General features: G+C 39.6%; 1 protein-coding gene across 1 annotated transcript in view; it reads left to right on the forward strand.

Moving 5' to 3' along the window:
* Positions 1-5,439: 5,439 nt before the first annotated feature.
* The window catches only part of GDPD1 (glycerophosphodiester phosphodiesterase domain containing 1), a 60,668-nt gene continuing 46,057 nt past the window's right edge, over positions 5,440-20,050 (forward strand). The window contains exon 1 of the mRNA XM_069078070.1: positions 5,440-5,753. Coding sequence (XP_068934171.1) covers positions 5,612-5,753 — 142 coding nt within the window. The 5' untranslated portion in view covers positions 5,440-5,611. The remainder of the gene's footprint in view (positions 5,754-20,050) is intronic.

Raw genomic sequence — 20,050 nt, forward strand, 5'->3', positions numbered from 1 at the left:
TTTTCCTATGTTAATAGTGGGAATTTACTTTAGTTGGAATTTTTTAAAAAATCACAGATTATTCTGCTAGTAGTATGTATTTATTATGCATCTAAACAATGAGTAGCATGTTAATTTTTTTAATCCTTAAATAGCTTGACAGTTTGCTTTATCAAGTTTTTTATTTATTTTGCTCTGAGCCTATAAAAATAACACTTTTTGCAATTTTCTCTTATATATGACTGACATTATAGCACTCCCCCACCCCCAAAAAAGAAAAACTTATGATTTTTATTAAATTCATGACTTGGTCCCATCTTATCTTTCTACTCTTATACTTTACTCCCCTTAATACATTTATGATCCAGCTATATGACCTCCTTGCATGGCCATTCCATCTCCTGTCTCCTTCCCTTTTTACTGGCTCTCCCCCATGCTTGCAATGTCCTCCCTCATCACTTCTGCCTCTTTTGAGCATTAACTCAAATCCCACTTTTTGCAGGAGATGTTTCTTATCATCTCCCTAACTCCTAGTGCCTCTAACATTACCTTCTATCTATTCTTTGTATTTTGCATGTACCTAGTTATTTTCATGTTATCTTTCCCATTAGAATGTGGGGTCCTTGAGAAGGGGAACTTTTTTACCTCTCTTTGTATCTTTAGTGCTTAGCACAGTGCCTGGTACATAGTTGGTGTTTAATAAAGGCTTATTGATTGACTGAAAGATATCTATTGCTGCAGCATATAAACCCCAGAAGACGTTGTTCTTCATTCTCCTACTTCCAGAAAGAATAACAAATGAAGTCTATTTATAAGTAGATGTGTTCTTTAAAAGTTGAACGTAAATTGGTTTTTTGAAAGTTGGATCCATTTATTCCGTACTTTATATGTTTCCTGAGACTCAAGTATAGAAACTCCAGAAAAAAAGGAGCTAGGTAAATACAAAAGCCCTCAGTGAAATGAAATTCTTTTTTTTTTTTTTTTGAGGGGGGAGGAAGGTTGGGAGAGGTGCTAGGAAATTTTTTATAATAAGAACACATAAGCTTAAAAATTGACCATGATTCCTTTACTTAAGTGTTCTGTGTCTAACAGACATCTAGAAATGTGGGAGATTTCTTTTTTATAACAACTCAAAAAAGGGTAGAGATATAGACTTAGAACCAAAGGGAACCTTAATGGCTATTTAGTCCAACTCCCTCAGTTATACAAATGAGGAAGCTCAAACCTAAACAGGTGGTAGGTGGCAGAGCAGGGATCTAAACCAAGTTTTCTTAGTTCAAAGTTAGCATTCTTTCTATCCCACTTTTATTTCTTTTGCTTTTTTTGAGGGGGAAGGTAGGGCAATTGGGGTTAAGTAACTTGCCCAAGGTCACAAGGCTAGATTTTTTGTGTTAAGAGTCTGAGGCTGCATTTGAACTCAGGTTCTCCTGACTCCAGGGCCGGTGCTCTATTCAGTGCGCCACCTAGCTGTCTCTTCTGTCCCACTTTTGTTCCTACTCCTGCCACTTCTTTACTTTATGGAAAAGAATAAACCATGAATTTGGCTATTTTTTTTTTGGAACCCACTGTCAACCTGTATCATCTTTTGTGTTCTCTAAGCTTATTATGGAGCAACTAGGTGTTGAAGTGGATAGAGTGCTGGACCTAGAGTCAGAAAGACTCATCTTCATGAATTCAAATCTGTCCTCAGACACTGTGACTCTGGGCAAGTCACTTAACCCTGTTTGCCTCAGTTTCCTTATCTGTAAAATGAGCTGGAGAAGGAAATGGCAAACCATTCCATTATCTCTGCCAAGAAAATCCCAAATAGGGTCAAGAGTCAGAAACAACTGAAACAACAACAAAAAGCTTATTACATATAAAATAGTACTCTTTATTTACCCAAGATTTACTTATTTCTAGTGATCTGTTAGTTCTGATAGTCTGCAGCCTGTAGGTTCACCTAACTATACTTTTTCAAATAAAATTTTAATTTGCGTACTACATAATGCACAAGATACTGCCTTAAAATGCTATGATTTTCTTTTAAAAATATTTCATAGATTTTTATTCTCTACTTTCCTGGTAGTGGATATCTGCTAGGAGTATCTTACTCTAGTACCTTATTGGAGTTATAGAGGTGATCTGGGAGTTTCAAAATCTGCTTTCATTGTATAGGTTCTACCAAGATGGAAAGGTTTTGAGTATGAATCCAGAGCCAGATGAGGATTAGCCTAACAAAATTCAGATATTTCATCTGACCAGATGGGTGGTTAACGTTAATTTGTTCATGGATAACTAAAAAATCCACTTACTAAGGTACAGAAACTGTCATCTGTATTTCTGGAGAAAGAAGTACCTATGCTAACAAGGTAATAGATGATAAAGTTAGACTGTTCATATCTTATCTCAAGGTTTCGAGGATGAAGAGTTCTAATTTTGGAATTCATACTTGCCCCTACAAACCATCAGCCATTATAATTTCCCCTTAGACTATCTTTAATATTTTCATGTCTTTCTTAGGCTGTGACTATGAGAGTTGTGCTGAGTATTCCAGGCCTGGTCTCCTAGTGGAAAGAGAACTGGATTTGGGAGTGAGAACTGTGATCCTACTACTTATTAGCTGGGTCACTTACTAATCACTGAATCTTTTCTGGACCTTAGCTTCTTTATTTCTCTGTAAAATTAAGGATTTGAACAAAATCTCCTCCAAGAGTCCTTTTAGCACTAAATGGTTGAGTTTATGACTTGGACAAGGCTAGGGTAATATGTTCTTTTTTATTTACCCTTCCAATCAAGATTTTGCTTTTTTTTGTCCATTGGTCATTGAGTGATATTTCCAGGAAACAGTATAAAATGACTTCTAAATTTCATTTTTGGTCTGATTGTTCAGTAGCACTGAAAGGACCAGAATTTAAGAATGCTTTGTAGGACTGAGTGGTATCTACTTGGTGCAGTGCTTTTTTTTTTTATCCATAAGACAAAGAAAATAGAGATAGATGAAAATTTTTATTTCAAAGTAAAATCCTCTTTTTGTGTCAGTTGATGTTCCTAGACCTTCAGATGTTAAAAGTGTATTTTTTCTTCCTAAATGCCTTAATTTCCTTATGCTTGAAACAATTGTCTTTCTGCACATTTACACATCCATAACATTTTGGTTTTGGAGGCAATCAGGGTTAAGTGACTTGCCCAGGGTCACACAGATAGTATGTGGCTAAGGCCAGATTTGAACTCAGGTTGTCCTGACTCCAGGACCTGTGCTCTATCCACTGGTTACTAGCTACCCAATCTAGAACATTTTCTAAAGTTCAAATCTTGCCCTTGGGCTTCCTCTTATACACACTTTCCTCAGCAAATTTTAGATTAGTCAGATGCAACTTCATGGAGGAACCATTCCTTTTCAACTAGGATACTTTATATTTCACTTATTCAGTGATCATACTACTTTTTATTTCATCTACTTGCTAGATAACGTTAGTGAGACTAACTTGTCTATGGTTCATAGGATTTGTATTAGGTTTGGGAATTATATTGGCAATTCCCAAGTGTGTCAACATCAGATTTGGGGCCTCTACAAAATTCTTAGGTAGACTCCATCTGGCTACAGTGATCCAACAGACTATGTTGGATTGGCCAATTACAACTACAACAACTAATGCACTTATTTCTCTGTAAAAAAACTAGACATTTTAAAGGTGAAAGGACCTTAGAAATTGCCTAGCTGGGGTAGGTGTGCTGGCACAGACCTGTAATCTCTTCCACCAGGGAGGCAGAGGCTAGTAGATTGCCTGAACTGGGGAGTTCTGAGCTGCTGTGGGCTGAAGCTGATTGGTTGTGTCCACTAAACCCAGTATGGTAAGCCCCTGAGATTGGAGGCCCCCAAACTACCTAAGGAGGGGTGAACTGGTCCAGAGCTGAAATAATCAGTTTAATGCTTTTCTTATCAGTAGTGAGATCAGGCCTGTGAGTAGTCACTGAATTTTCCAGCCTGGATGAGAGTGATACCTAGTCTTAAAATAAAATGCCTGGTCCTTAAAAATTGAGATCCTTAATTATCCAGATGAGGAAAAGGGCCCAGAAGTATATAGTGATTTGCTCAATGTCATACAGCAAGTTATTTTCAAAGTCTGTATTGGGACCCATGTCCTAAATTGCAGGCTGTGTAGGAGTGGAAGACTCCATATGTCTAACCAATTAAAGCCCAAGATTAAGAATTTATTTCATCTTCACTGTTGCCTTTTGACCCTTTGTGTACCTTTTGTACAGGGATTTAATTAGTCCCACAGTGTCTGTAGCTAGATTCCTTCTTGTCTTTGATGTGTTAAAAAACTTCCTTACTGGCTTAGAATTTTTTGTAAATGGTTCCTCAAATTTTGAACTGCTTCACTCGATTAACTTATCTGATTTCAAATGGGTGATCATTTCATCTTGAAGGATTTAATTTTCTCTGTCAAAATAACCTGGTTTTTTATTGCCAGTTAGCTATTTAAAGTTGCTTTTTGAATGCCTGACCTTTTGAGTGCCTGTGGTATACTTTTCCTGGGCTTCCACTTTGGGTTTTTTTTTTTTTAGTTTCAGAAACTTTTGGTAGAGGAGGGATTTGGATCATTTGGTAGGGGAGAGAGCTGGAGGCTCACTTTCTGATCTCTTTGAGGTGCACATTTTATAGGGTTCAAACAAGCATATGAATTGCTGGTAGCACTCCAATCAACTTAGTCCACCCAGCTTTTAGAGAGGGAAGGTTCCAGCATCTATCAATAGCATAAACATTCAAGTTATGATCGATTGAAATGTAACCATAAACATTCGAATTTGAGGAATGCAAAATAAACTTGAGGTGAATCTGAGACCTGAGTGGGATCCAAGAATTCCCTGCAGTTTCCTGTTACTTTTTTAAACATTTTAATGTTTTGGCATACTTCCATTTTCTGAAATTTATATATATTGATGATTGGGTTGGATGACTGAAATTCCACGTTTCACCTTCATAGATAGGTTGTCTGGCAGCCTGGAGTGAATGTAACTAGCTTTAAGGTAAGTCTCTTCATCTTTGTGGGTTTTAGTTTATTCACGTGCAGTAGGATCTTCTACCTCTAACGGTCAATATGTGTCTATGATTCTGTAAATAATCTGCTTTTGTTACCAGGGAATGGGAGGTATGCCCTGGGATCTTAATATTTCCTATGGTACTTAAAGCACGAAAGTCACTTAATGATGACTATTTAAATTACATTTATAATTATCTTAGTCCGCCTTGTAATCATGCTTTCCGGTCTGGAAAGTGGCAGATTTCCAAACCTTTGCCTTAGTCTGAGGGTTTGCTCATATGTCTTCCAAGAGACTTCACTCCTGCAGGTGACGTACTCTCTTGGGAAGCTTCCCTCGAGTAACCCATGTGCGCTTGCGTGTTGGGACCCCTTTGTTACCGCCCCCCCTCAGTCTTCGGGCCTGGCCGCGCTTGCGCAGTGGGTCCTGCGCCGACAAGTGTATTAGAGCCCGGGCTCCAGCTGGGGGCGAGCAGACCTCGAGCAGCCGGCGGAGCTGCTGGGTCTCCTGTTGGTGCTTCTTTCTCCGCAGCCTAGCTTGCAGGGCCGCGGGGAAGGGGCGAGGGCCGTACTGGGAGGGGACGGCTTTCCCCACCCAAGCAACTGCAATGTCGTCCTCGGCGGCGATTTACCTGCTGTCCACCTTGGGGGGCTATGTGGTGACCTCATTCCTGCTGCTCAAGTACCCGACCCTGCTACACCAGAGGAAGAAGCAGCGATTCCTTAGTAAACACATCTCTCACCGCGGAGGTGAGCGCGGCGGCGGTGACGGCGTTAGGGGTGGTGGAGTGGGGAGTGATGGACACCCCGCCCCCCGCCCTCCCGGAGAGAGGCGCTGGAGCCTGGGAGGGGTGGAGGGAGGCGGGGGCGTAGATGGAGGGTCTCCAGGGAGCTGCTGCAGCTGTGTAACGAAGGGCGGGGGTCTCAGAGGAAAGCAGGTTTTAATGTACGGGGTCGCCTTAAGGGTTTCCCTGAGGTCGCAGGGGCGCTGTAACTATGGTCCCGCGTGGAGGACACAGGGATGCTGTATTGGGGTACCAGGTGGTGGGCTACCGGGTCTCTGTAACGCGATTTCTGTCTGGGGGACACTAGGGTGCTGCGTGGGAAAGAAGCCAAGGAAACCATGGTCCTGCGTGAGAGACACAGGGGCTGTAACGTTGGTTTCTGGTCCCTAGTGGGGGATTCAGGGATGCTATAACGGGGGTCTAGTAAGGATGGTCCCTGGTGGGAGTTGCTGAGGCGCCATAACGATGCTTTAGTGGAGAATGCAGAAATCCTGTAACGGGGTTTAAGGGTAGAAAATATACTAGGGCTGCTATATCGGAGGTCTCAGACAGCAGGGGCGTTCTATACGGCTTATCTCTTTGGGGTTTCTTTAAGAGTCTGAAGCTTAGGGGATGAAGTGTAAGCTTGGGGAATTGGGGGGTATTGCTTCAAGGAACTGCTATGACAGGGAGGGAGGGGATATCTTGGGGTCATTAGTGGGCGAAGGGGGAGAGAAACGCCTGACGAATCTGGAAACGGCCTCTGGCCCTTCTGGTTTGAGGGGGTCCTCCAGGCTTTTGATTCTCTCTCCTGTGGAAGGGATCCAGGGTCGAAGGCTTGGAACAGTGAGCCCAGTCTAAGCGCCTACCTGTAACCATGGTTCCCATCTCTAGCTTCTAGACCACCAACTTGGAGTGGGAAATTAGGGCTCAGCTGGAATGACTTTCTCAAGGTCACTGCAAGCAGCATCTTTGCAGGGCTAGGGAAAGAACCCGTGGTTTCCTGGCTCCCACCTGTTCAATGCAGCCCTAACACGAACCCTAGGAGGAATAATCCCACAGTTAAAAGGATTAAGCATACATGGGGTTCCGATCTCATGATATTGCCTGTGTGACTTTAGGCAGGTCATTTAAGCTCCCTGGGCCCCAGTTTCCTCAATTGTAAAGGATTTGGACTAGACAGCCTCTTAGGTCCCTCTAAGGATCTCTGATTTTATTATATGAAAAGATTATTTTGCTAATAGAAAAACAGGTCTGGATACTTAAACTCTAAATTTTTCTAGCTAGCTTTTTTAAGAAGGCCTTTGGCTCTGTATTTCAAAACAATGTATACTGAATTCAGGAAACATTTTTAAAGTGTCTGAAGGTACTTTGCTTGGCAATAAATGCACAAAGACAAAAAATAAAAGTCCCTGCCTTGAAAGAATTTACACTTTTGTGTTCCTGGAGCTGTTCAAGGTGCTACAACAAATATAACTATAGCACCCACCAGCACCAAGCCCTATACTTAGGAATTCTGAAGTATTATTTAGAGATTAGCTTTAAGTCATGGTGTCTGCCTCCTACAATTTTGCCATTTAAACTTGAATTGTTAAATCTGCTAGCCCCCTTTACAACCAAACGACTAGAGCAAATCTCAACTTTAAAATGTGGTGGAAATATCTCATTTATCAGTCAGTCAACAAGCATTTATTAAGTGATTATTATGTGCCAGGTACTGGCGTTAAACAATGGGGATACCAGGAAGAGAAAAAATCTTATCTAAAGATGGATTTAACCTTTATTCTAGTTGGTTCCTGTTGAGGTAGGAGGTAAAGTTTCTCACTGTTCACCAGTTAACTAACCCAGATCTGGCTTCTAGTGGATGTGGTATATACACTAGATGGCTAAACTGCAGGGAGTTAAATAAACACTATTGTCTCATCCTATGCACTAAATACTGAGCTTTAAGATTGTGCCTTTTGCTCTGTAATCAGTTTTAATTGGTGATTATCTAGTTGAAGATAAGGAAGATCAGAAGAAAAGAACTAAAATGATTAACTCTTGTGTTACTGATACATAAAAAGAAAATGTTAGATATAAAAATCTATCAAAGATAGATTTAATCAAATGAAGTTATGTATGTACAATACATGCTATAACAAACAACTACGTGGTGCAGTGCATTGAGTGCTGGGCCTGGGATAAGGAAGACCTGAGTTCAAATTTGGTCTCTGGTCATTCATTAGCTGTGTGATATTGGACAAGTCACTTAACCATTGAATGCCTCAGTTTTCTCAGATGTGTAATGGGGATAATAATAACACCTACTTCTCAGAGTTGTTGTGAGGGTCAAATGAGATAGTTGTAAAGTGCTTAGCACAGTTTCTGGCACATAGTTGGAAAGAGATTTGAATATCTGCTTTACTATCCTACTACATATAATGCTTGTATCTATGTAATTTACAATATTGATTGGATTAAATTAGAATGTATGTAGAGCATGGTGTGTCTGTGAAGTCGAACATAAATCTCAGTATGTACTTATTAATGGTAGCTATTGCTGTTGTTGTTAAAGTCCTATATATGTAAGACATTCAGGGCTGAATAATGTAGGGGGAAAAAATCCAACTAGAATTGAAATCAGTAAATCTGTGTTGGAATCCTGACTCTGCACACTTACTGGCTATGTGACCTGGGTTAGTCCCTTAAATTATTTGAAGCTTTGTTTCCTAATCTGAAAAATAAGAGCTATACTGTCTACTTTACTAGGTTTTAGTGAGCATGAACTGAGATGATATTCAGAATACTTTGTAAACTGTAAAGTACTCTACAAATCTCAGCTACTCTTGTGTGCAGTTAAATTTTTATACTGAAATAAATCTTGAGCTTTTTGGAGTTCCAGAACTAAGGTGGTTATTGAGTTGTAGAGTTGAAAGGTAAATTGGAGATCCAGTGATCTCACCAAGTGGATCCTAATCTCTAAGTTTAGAGAATCTCTTTCGATAGCAAATTTTGCATACCTCCCACTTACATTGATTGAGAAAGTACACAATGAGAATGATTGATGAGCATATGAATTTGGGTCACTAGTATCACTCTCCCCCTCATTTCACAGATGAGAAAGATCACACAATGAGAGCAGGTTGAGTAACTGGCCAAACTAGTAAGTCACACAGCTAGTTAATCAAAGAATTGGGACTAGAAAGAAAGTTTCTTGCTTTTTAGTCTGTTATTCATCCCACACCCCTGGCTGCTAGTAAATTATTTCTGAAACACTTTGTTTCCCCATAACCATAAAAACTTTTTCCATTGGTTTCAAATTATGTAGTTTGATAAGTAATATGGCATAGTGGAAAGAGATTTGAATGTCTGCTTTACTATCCTACTACATATAATGCTTGTATCTATATAATTTACAATATTGATTGGATTAAATTAGAATGTATGTAGAGCATGGTATGTCTGTGAGGTCCCACATAAATCTCAGTATGTATTTATTAATTATTTGCGATATTTGCAGTAGGTATAGGTATATTTATATAATATAGGAATATTCTAAGATGAGTAACTGAAATTATTATTTCATGTGAATCTTGCTATTTCTGCTGACCTAGAGAATAGGTTTATAGCCCTGTGCAGTGATCTTGAAGGTATTACAGGAAGAGACCATATGAATTCCTCCTAAATGATACAGAGAAGCTCCAAGCTATACAGTGAATGTGCTCTGCAAAACACTGTAATTTAAAAGTCTACTCCTGAATGCATTGAGTATCTAGGATAGAAACTCACAACCAAGATTTAATGATAGGGTTTCATTTTTAAAAGGATATTTAAAAGCAAAATGCTGTAATGGAATTAATAGCCCTACTAAGACTGTTGATCACAAATTAGAGATCACCAGGTGAGAGACAGAGGATAGTGCCAAAGACAAACTTGATTTACTTTGCAATAGTAGGCTGTACCTCTTTTGTCCAGTGAAAATCCTGTCCTTTGACTCATTGCTAGGTTGCAAATGCTTCCCATACTGTGTGGAAGTGAAGCTGTATACCATAAGAAGTTGAAATATTGGTCATATTATGTAAAATGTATAACTTGAACCTGTGTAAGGGTAGACTAGAATCTATCTGCTCTAACTTTATTTTTGGATTGAAAAAGAATGAAATCAGGGTGGCTAGGTGGTGCAGTGAATAGAGCAGGCCTCAGACACTTAACCCCCACTCGAAAATACTAGCCCTGTAACCTTGGGCAAGTTACTTAACCCCAATTGCCCTCAAAAAAAAAAGAAGAAAAAGAATGAAATCATGTTATGCTTCCAACCTTTCAAATTTTTGCTCTTAAATCTTATCAAAAGAAACCTGTAAGTGTTTTAAGGATATTTCCAAAAAAAACAAAACTTCATTTAGGAGAAGAGGGAAACTTTAGACTAAACAGCAAAAGATGTGTGGTTGTTGACTTTGATCTTCTTGTAATGCCTTTGGAGAAGATTCAAGAAAAAAAAATCACATTCTTATGTTTGTTTTTTCAGATGATTCTGTTTTAATGCCTATGCGCTATAATAAAGAAACAAATAGCCTTACACTTCTGATTTGAGATGATGCCATACTTTTCTGTAAAGCTAAATCAACAACTATTTAAGAATTTCCCAAGTGCCAGGTATTGAACTAGGCACTAAAGATATAAAGATAAGAATGAAAGCGAGAGGGGTGGCTAGGTGGCACAGTGAATAGAGCACTGGCCCTGGAATCAGGAGAACCTGAGTTCAAATTTGACCTCAGACACTTAACACTTACCAGCCCCGTCACCTTGGAAAGTCACTTAACCCCAATTGCCCTGCCCTCCCTCCTCCAAAAAACAAAACAAAAAAAAATTAGAAAAATAGAATGGAAGTGAGAGCTTATATTTCTGTTATGAGGGGGAACAAGAAGTGCCCAGAGAAGTATAAAATACATAAAAAGTAAATAAATACTGGGGGGGTGCAGTGAGGGACTAGTGGCCTGCTGGGGAGAAGCTGGGGGTAGAGTCAGGAAGGCCTTAAGTAGGAAGTGATACTAGAGCTGAGCTTTGGAAGAAGCTAGGGTTTATGAGAGGTAGAAAGAGATAGGGAGGCAATACATTTTAGGCATGAGAAGACAAACAGACAAACAATTGGTATTTGATCTTGACATGAGGGGGAACAACTAAATCTTTTCGAATAGGATTAGTGGCAGGTCCAGACCTGGGCTTTAGGAATATCACCTTGGCTACTCCAAGTGGAGGAAGAATTGAAGAAGAGGGAGACCAATTAGGAGGCTCTATAATGAAGGCTAGCCTGAACCAAATTGGGTTGCCATGAAGGGGAAAAATAATATTGATCATCATCATTATTTATGTAGTACAGTACAGTGCTTTAAGGTTTACATAGTGCTTTACAAATATTACCATATTTGATTCTCACAACAGCCCTTAGTGGTAGATTATGTAATTATCCTCATTTTACAAGATGAGGAAATTGAGTTATGGAGGTAAAATCTGTAAGACATGAAAGACTTTAGGTATGATTCCAAGATTGCAAAGCTGAATTACTGAAAATATGTAGTACTTCCAAGAAAAATAGGGAAGTTAGAAAGGGGGTGGGTTTAGGTAGAAAAATAATTCTATAATGGAAAAGAGAATTCTTTTGTATTTGACCTACCTTGTATGCTATTAATGATTTGATTTCTAAATAGATGGAGATAACCACTATCACAAAAAGAGAGGCAGTAGGGAGTGATGGATAGAAAAAAAAGTTAGTCTTGGAGCCAATATGACTTGGATCCACATTCTACCATGGACACCTACTGCCCCTACTGCCTGTGTAACCACGGGCAAATCATTTAATCTCAGTGCTGTAGGCCAGAGGTGTCTGACACCCTGCTGACATGCCATTAATAATTAGTTCTCCTTATTCCCACACACTTGTTTACATTTGTAGAGGTCATTTTAAATTACACACACACACACACATATATATATATATATATATATATATATATATATATATATATACACATTTTTTTTTGCTTTTTGGAGGGCAACTGGGGTTAAGTGACTTGCCCAAGGTCACACAGCTAGTTTTTGTGTTGAGTGTCTGAGGCCGGATTTGAACTCAGGTCCTCCTGACTGCGGGGCCGGTGCTCTATTCACTTCGACACCTAGCCACCCTTAAATTATATTTAAAAGCAAAATGCTGTGATGGAATTAATAGCTCTGCTAAGACCACGAATTAGAGATTGCCAGGTGAGAGATAGAGGATAATGGGGAAGACACTACTTTTGAGAGAGGACCAAAACAGATTAAAATGTAATTGGGAAATAGTTAACAAATAAAAAACTATATGATATAGATAATGTAAATATGTGGTTTTCTAAGTCAATGTGCTCCTGTAGGGATCCTTATTTATGTTTAAAGATGTGCATATATTTCAAGTTTTCCATATTCCAGGATGACTTTACTGGTAGTGATATGATGCATTTGCATGACTGTAAGTTATAACTTATAAATTAACATTTTTTTCTGAATAGTTCCATTCAGTACTTCCATAATAAACTTGGTGAAAGTCAATACTTCCATTCTATTCCTATGAGGGATTCAAGGGAATAGGATATATGTTATCTGCTCTCAAAAGAAAATCAAAATCTAGTTTGGAGATTCTCAATATATATGAAACTAAAAACCTTTTATAATAGTCCACTACTTAGCCACAAGTAAATACAGTCATCATAACCTCTCACATGTATAGAGAGTGCTTTAAGATTTATAAAGCACTTTTCCTTACAACAACTTTATGGGAGAGTACTATTAATCCCTTTTACCAGATAAGGAAAATGAGGCCCAGAGAACTAAGGGACTTCCCTATGGTGTCTTGACTCCTAAGTCCAGGGCACTTTTGACTAAGCTTTTGTGTAGAATATTTAAGCATTGATAGAGTAGTGTGAATGAGTGAGCAAAATTGGGGCTCTTAAAGGAAGACTTCCTCAAGTACTTGAGTAATTTTTACCTTGTTAAAAAGGTAAACAGTAGGAAGGATGGTATGTGTAAAGACAGGAATGTTTAAATCATGTGAAGGGCAGCATGGGAACTTGGCTGCAGTGGACATCCCATAATAGGAGTTATTTCCACATTGTTTCCAACTGTAACTGCCATTTTCAGAATCAGGCACTGTTTGTGACTACTATGGGGAAAAAATATTTATGATAAGTCTGCTTCTGGGAATGGTCTATGATAATTTAGAATGAAGGAAATTCCAAGATAAATTTCATGAAAGAAAAAGAGACCAAATAATTCTTTGAAGAATGGCAGACCTTTTAATTAGTGTCCTACTTACCATCCAGATTCTCAGTATGTATAACTATAAGAAGTAATGTGTCGGCATTTACATCATTAATCAAGCTTTAAAATTATCTCTGCAAATGTAAATATTAGTTCATGGGAATAAGGAGAACTAATGAATTTCACTTTAAAATTTGAAGTAAAGGGAAAGTATATAATATCTGACTGACCAAGTTTTTAAGATACTTCATGGAGGGCTAACTATAAAATTTCCACTAATAAACTTAAGATGAAGGATCTTAACAGCATGTGTGTGTCTTATGTATTGAATGAGTCATAACTAAAAGATATATGAGAATATAGGCAAGGTAAGACAAATAACACTAGCACATATGAGGGTTGCTAGCACAGATTCACTCTTGATCTGATCAGACAGGAAAGACACTAAGATAGCTTCAAAGGGGTTAATAATCTTACTTTATTCTAGTTTAGTCTTCTCACAAACTGATAATTTTGTGAGAATGATTTTGTGAGATAATTTTGTTGCTGATAATGAAAGCACAATTCCTACAGTGTTCCCTAATCACCCTTCTTTCAGGGGCCGTTGAGAAGGGTAGGGGCAACTATCCCTATGTCTCCTTGGGGTCAGTTGAGATTGACACAGTTTGTGCATTCCCCTAAATTCCCTCAAACCTCAATTGGGGGCCAGTTGAAACAAACACAGATTCGCTCCAAGCCTTGATGGTGGCTGATCAAGGTAGACACAGCATTCTAGCTTGTGCATTCAACCCTAAGGGTTCCCCATTCATTGACCAGTATATACCTGCCATATAGGGCAGCAGACAAAAAAGGCATATTGCCAGCAATAGCCTCACAAATTTACATCACCTCATTCCTGTGCAGTCGCAGTGGATGTTTACAGTTTACACACAAATGTTTATATTATTTATCATTATATAGTGCTGCTCAATCATGATGTAGATGTTTCGAACCATAGTGGGAACTCATATCTAATACCTGGGAACAAGAGATTGCTATGGCTATGGATCCTAGGAAACAACTCTAAGAAAGAATAACAAAAATCCACCTTACACATACTAAAATTCACCTTACACTAAAATCCACCTTACAGGTGGAAATTGATATGTAAATTTTCTAGTTAAAAATTATTAATTTGTTTCAAAACACCGTATTCCTCCCTACCCCTTGTTCCTCCCCTGTAAAGCCATGTACAAGCAGCTTTCCAGAGGACTGCTGCTGTGAACAGCTTCAAGATTCTGATTCCATAATATAGTGAACTCTCTATTCAGTAACAAATCAGGGCAAAACATTCACAGAAAATCAAGGTACAGCATTCACCATGTCACAGCTCAACAACTTAACACTAAAATGGCCACGTAGTTTTCACCAGAGTGGTCACATAGTTTTAAACAAAGTACATTCATTTAGTTAATCACAAAGTACAAAAGTCAAAGTCTTCCATCCATGGGGTGCAATTAAGTTACAGTTTCATCAGTCACTACTCAGTATCCATGGAGAGGTCTTATCATCTTGACTCAGCAGGCTTTCAGCTTCTGTAGTTCCTCTTCCATGGTCCCAGCTCCTACCTGAATCCACCAAACTGTCACCTGGGTTCAAAGGCAGCTCCCAGTTCCTTGTTCAGCTCTCCCTGTAGTTCCTGTTCCACATTGAAGCTCACAGTGTCCAATCCACCTCAAGTCCTTCACAGTGTCTGTTACTGGGAAGAGAGAACTTAACAGAGCCACAACATTATCTACACACATATCAAGCTTAGCAGAATTACAGTATCCACACACACACGGTCGGCACTAACATCTCAATTCACTTTCTGCCTGTGAAATCAACATAGACCCAAAATAGACAGACAAAGTACTGACACCACAGTCATGCTTCCTCTGGCAGCTCCAGCTGGCCCTCGGAAGTCTTAAGCAGCTCTGGCTGGTTCTCAGAATCTCTGAGCAGGAGTTTTGCTGGCTCTCAAAAGAAGCTCCACCACCACAAGTTCTCTTCTCAAAATTAAAATTACTTTCTCTTGCTTTATTCTCAAAATCAAAATCACTTTATCCAGCTCTGTTCTCAAAATCAAAATTACTTTATGCTGCTTGCTCCAAGAAATTGTCTCAGTTCTCAATTCTCATTTCTCTTCTCAGTTCTCTCAATTCAGTCATCAGTCCAGCAGTAGCAGCGCAGCCTCCAGATGCTTGATGAGAGAAATTCACCTACACCCCACCCTCCTCCCTCCCCCCCCAGCAGTAGCTGCTCTACCTCCAAGATGCTTGCCTTAAGAAGTTCTGACTCTCCCAACTGGGGCTTTTTCTTATTTATGATATTAGCTCCTCCCTGTTCAGTCCCTTCCTGTTAGGTCAGCAACAGGGGTTCATACCTTCTGTTTCTTTACAGAGGCTTAATTTGAAACTAAGTGCTAAGTACCTGTTAGCTTGGCAATACAAAGGGATCTTCAAATTTCATTACTATTACATACCCTCACCAAATCTTATCTATTTCCTCCACACACTGAGGACTACAGGAACACGTGGTTCTTGCCCCAGGAGTGTTTACATTACATGAAGGAAAATTTGCATAGCATTGTGCCCAACCTGTGATTTTACTGTTGAGGAACCCAGCTCTACCAAGACCAAAGCAGTAGGTTCTTTTCTTTTGATTGTCTTAGAGAATTATATGGAGCACTGGGAACCTGAATGACTTGTCCAGAGTCACGCAGCTGGTATCTGTCAGAGGTCTTCCTGATGCCAAGGCAGGCCCTTCCTCCTCAGCTCCAGCCTGCTTCATAAATAGGGTAAATAACACCCATAATGCAAGAGGACAGTATCGTACTAAACTGTAAAATATTGATTGAGAGAGTACTAGGAATCAGGTGAAATCATCTCTAAAACCAAAGGATATTGGGCTTTACAAAGGAGGAAGGCCTCTGGCTAGATAGATAAGTAAATAGAATCTGGAATCTGTAGACAAAGAAAATGGTCCAGAACAAGGGCCATTGAACACAAAGGATTGAGTGTTTAGCTGTAAAAAGAGAAAGGGTGACTTGATTGCACAAAGTCACAATACTCTGTATTCATATGGTACTTTAGAATCCACAGAGCACTTTTCCTCATACAATTCTGTAAGACAAATAATGCAATTATTATTTTTCAGAAAGTTACTTAACCTCTCAACCTCATCTTCATCTGTGAAACTGAGGCAGTATGATTCTCCCTGCTTGTGTTATTGTGAAGATCAAATGAAAGAATGTATATGAAAGCACTTTGAAAACAAGTATATAGTATTGTTATTTAAGGAATAAGCATTCTGGTAGCTAGGTGGCTCAGTGAATAGAGTGCTGGACCTGGAGTCAGGAACTCTTTGTGAGTTCAAATCTGGCCTCAGATACTACTTGAGTGACACGGGCAGATCACTTAATCCTATTTGCCTCAGTTTTCCCATCTGTAAAATTAATTGGAGTAGAAAATGACAAACCACTCCAGTATTTTTGCCAAAAAAAACCCCAAATGGGATTATGAAAGAGTTGGATACAACTGAAAAATGATTGAATAGCAACAAACTTTAGCAGGGAGAGCCCAGAGTCAAGGAGAACAGCCACAAGGCTGTTGTAGTTTGTATATGAGGTGATAAACACTTGCAATTGAGTAATGGCAGTATGAATGGGAACCAAGGATTGAGTACAAGAGACATTTTGCAGGAAGAAATGGATCAGGTTGTCAAAGTGATCGTCATACAACACAGGTCTGACCATATCACTCCCCAATTCAGTTAAACTCCAGTGGCTCCCTACCACTTTCAGGATCAAATATAAAATCCTCTTTTCTACTTTTAAAGTCATCCCTACCTTTCTAGTCTCCTTACACTTTATTGCCTTCCATATACCCTTACATTGTCCTCTTTACTGTTCCATCTCCCAGTTCTGTGTATTTTTACTTGCTGCGGGCTGCTCAGTGTCCAGCACTTAGCATGATTCAGAGACGTGAATAAGAAATGACTAGGCCATGTGGGTAGTTCAAGGAAGAATGATGAACTCCAATTATTGATTCTCAGGACAAGGTTTTTATAGAGCAATGAGACAAAGGAAGGGGACTCTGAGTATTCAGATCATTATCTTAGTCCGTCATATCCTGGAAGTACCAAGGTAGTAAGGCCTTTTGTTCTCTAGGTGCCAGAAGGTCTTAGGAAAAGTCAGTTAACTCCTTTCATATGCAGTCACATTACAAAGGATGCTTCTGAGAGCTGGCTTCAAGGCCTGAAGCCAAAGCCGCTTCATCAAGTACATCTGCATAGGAACTGACCACCTAAGAATTCAAATATTTTGGTTTTGAACAACTAAAGTCTTGGGGCAGAGCCTGTTGGTCTCAGAACTCAAACAACATCCTTTTAAGTGTAATCCATATCAAAAGAACTCAAGAGCTAACTTGAGGAAAAGTCACTTCTCAAAGAGGTCTTTGATATTTAGGTCCACTGATATCAAGGTAATTATCTGAGTCCTGGGATCAAGCCTCTTTAGCCCAAACCCAACATTCACTGACTCATCCTCATACCTAAACTCTCTGTATCCTCATCTCTGGTTCTTAATTTCCTTCAAGTCACAGCTAAAATCCCTGCAAGAAGCCTTTCCTGATACTGCTTTCCAATTTATCCTGGTTATTCTTATTTGAACATGGATGTTTGCAAGTTGTCTTCTCCCATTAGATTGTAAATTCCTCAATGTTGGGTATAGCTTTTGCCTTTCTTTGTATTTCCCACTGCTTAGCTCAGTGGCTAGTGCATAGTAGGAAGTTAATAAATGCTTTAATTTCACTAAGTTTTCTCCTGCAATACCCTACATGTATGTAATTTTCTCCCCAGGCTCTCTCTGTCTTCAACTTTCTTTTCTCTCTACATTCCTTCCATTGTTTACCTTAACTTCACCTGTTGACCGGTATGCTGTGGACTACACTGAATGCATATTTTCTCCATCCCTAGACTCTCCCCTGGGCTCTTATGTAGCATTTCCAAACATTCTCTGGATTATCTCCATCTAGATATCTTGTTGTCATCTTGTATCTCAAGCAGGACTTATCATTTTGACCTCTTTCCAGTTTTTTAATCTATTGATTGAACCATCATTCTCCCAGTCACCTGGTCTTGAAACCTTAATCATGGAGAGGTGGAGCCAAGATGGCAAAAATAGAAAGAAGAATGGAGCTGAGCTCTAGGCCACAATGCTTCCAAACGGATCTGTAGAATGCACCAGACTATATTCTGATGGAGAGATCCAAAAAAAGACACAGTGAGTCCTTTGTCCAGCCCCAGTAAGCATAGGGAGACAGAATTCTGCATACACTGGGGACAGAGTCAGGTCAGTAGCCTTGGACAACTAGGTGGCACAGTGAATAGAGCATTGGCCCTGAAGTCAGGAGGACCTGAGTTCAAATCCAGCCTCAGACACTTAACATATACTAGCCATGTGACCTTAAGCAAGTCACTTAACCCCAATTGCCCTGCCTTCCCCCCTCCAAAAAGCAAAAAAAAAAAAAACCCAACCCTCCCCCCCCAAAAAAAAATTAGGGGTGGCTAGGTGGAGCAGTGAATAGAGCACCAGCCCTGGAGTCAGGAGGATCTGAGTTCAAATCTAGCCTCAGGCCTCAGACACTCAACACTTAGTAGCTGTGTAACCTTGGGCAAGTCGCTTAACCCCAGTTGCCCTCCAAAGAGAAAAAAAAAGCAGCTCCCAGAACAAAAGGAGGAACAAGACCTATCCTGGAACTCATTTAGACCCACTATGGGTCACTCCGTGGTTGCTCCTTATACAATCACAGGTCTCAGCCTATTATATAATCCCAGGACTCAGATCCAGAGAGGGGTGAGAAGGGGTCACTCAAAGCAGAGGTATTGCCTTTTCCAGGTAGGCATGCCTTGGGTGGTGTACTGAGAAAAGAGGAAATTCAGAGACCATTTGCTACAGTGATATTGCTCTAGATCCCAAGCTGAGAACAGGTTCTCACTTCCAACATCCGAGCCCAGCCTGCAGAGGAATAACCAAGGCTGAAAACCCAGAACAAAGGGGAACCTACAATTCTGCCACTTGGAACCAACAGAACTTTCCAGTTGGCTGGTAGGGATGGAATCCAGTAGCAGTCCCAAGCCCAGGTCAAGAACTTACACAACTCAGACCAGGGGACAACAAGGTGACTTTGCTCTGCATCAGATGCCTTATGGAACATTGAATGCTTATAAGTCCCCAGCCTGTCCCTGAGAACCTGAAATAACATAGCACTATATTCCAAGAAGGTAGCAACAGGACCAACCCAGACCTTCCCTCCAGAAAAGTGCTTAGTACAGTGCCTGTTACTATATGCATGTTGGCTAGTACTATTGTTATTAGGTCCAAAGTCAGGACTTAGGCTGGAAGAATAAGCAAACAAAAAAAGAACCCCACCATAATGAGTTAACATGGTGGTAGGATACTCTAGATACAACCACAGAAGATTATGACTCCAAAACATCTATCTGCAGTGCCTCAGAGAAAAACACAGCTTGTGCACAAACTCAACTAGAATCCCTGGAAGAGATACGAAACACAAGCTAAGAAAAAAAAAGAATTAAAAGATATTTTTATACATGGAATGAGAGAGCTTGAAAAAACTGGGGAAAAAAAATGAGAAGAATTGAAAAGGGAGGCAACAGCTTAAGTATAAAACCTTGACCAAGCAACAAACTCCTTGAAAATTTAAATGAACTAAATAGAATCCACTGATTTCATGAGGCAACAAGAAATATTAAAACAAAGTCAAAAGGTTGAGGAAGAAAATGTAAAGTATTTCATAGCAAAAACAACTGACCTGGAAAACAGATTTAAAAAATTTATGTCATTGGACTATCTGAACACCATGACCAAAAAAAGCTCCCTAGACATCCTGTTTCAAGAAATCTTAAAAGAAAACTGCCCAGATCTCTTAGAACCAGAGGGCAAAGTAGAAATAAAAAGAATCCACCAATTAT

The sequence above is a fragment of the Petaurus breviceps genome, unplaced genomic scaffold (genome assembly GCF_028583685.1).
Source record: "Petaurus breviceps papuanus isolate PSGF00001 unplaced genomic scaffold, PetGlider_PUasm1.0 91023, whole genome shotgun sequence".
Classification (NCBI taxonomy): domain Eukaryota; kingdom Metazoa; phylum Chordata; class Mammalia; order Diprotodontia; family Petauridae; genus Petaurus; species Petaurus breviceps.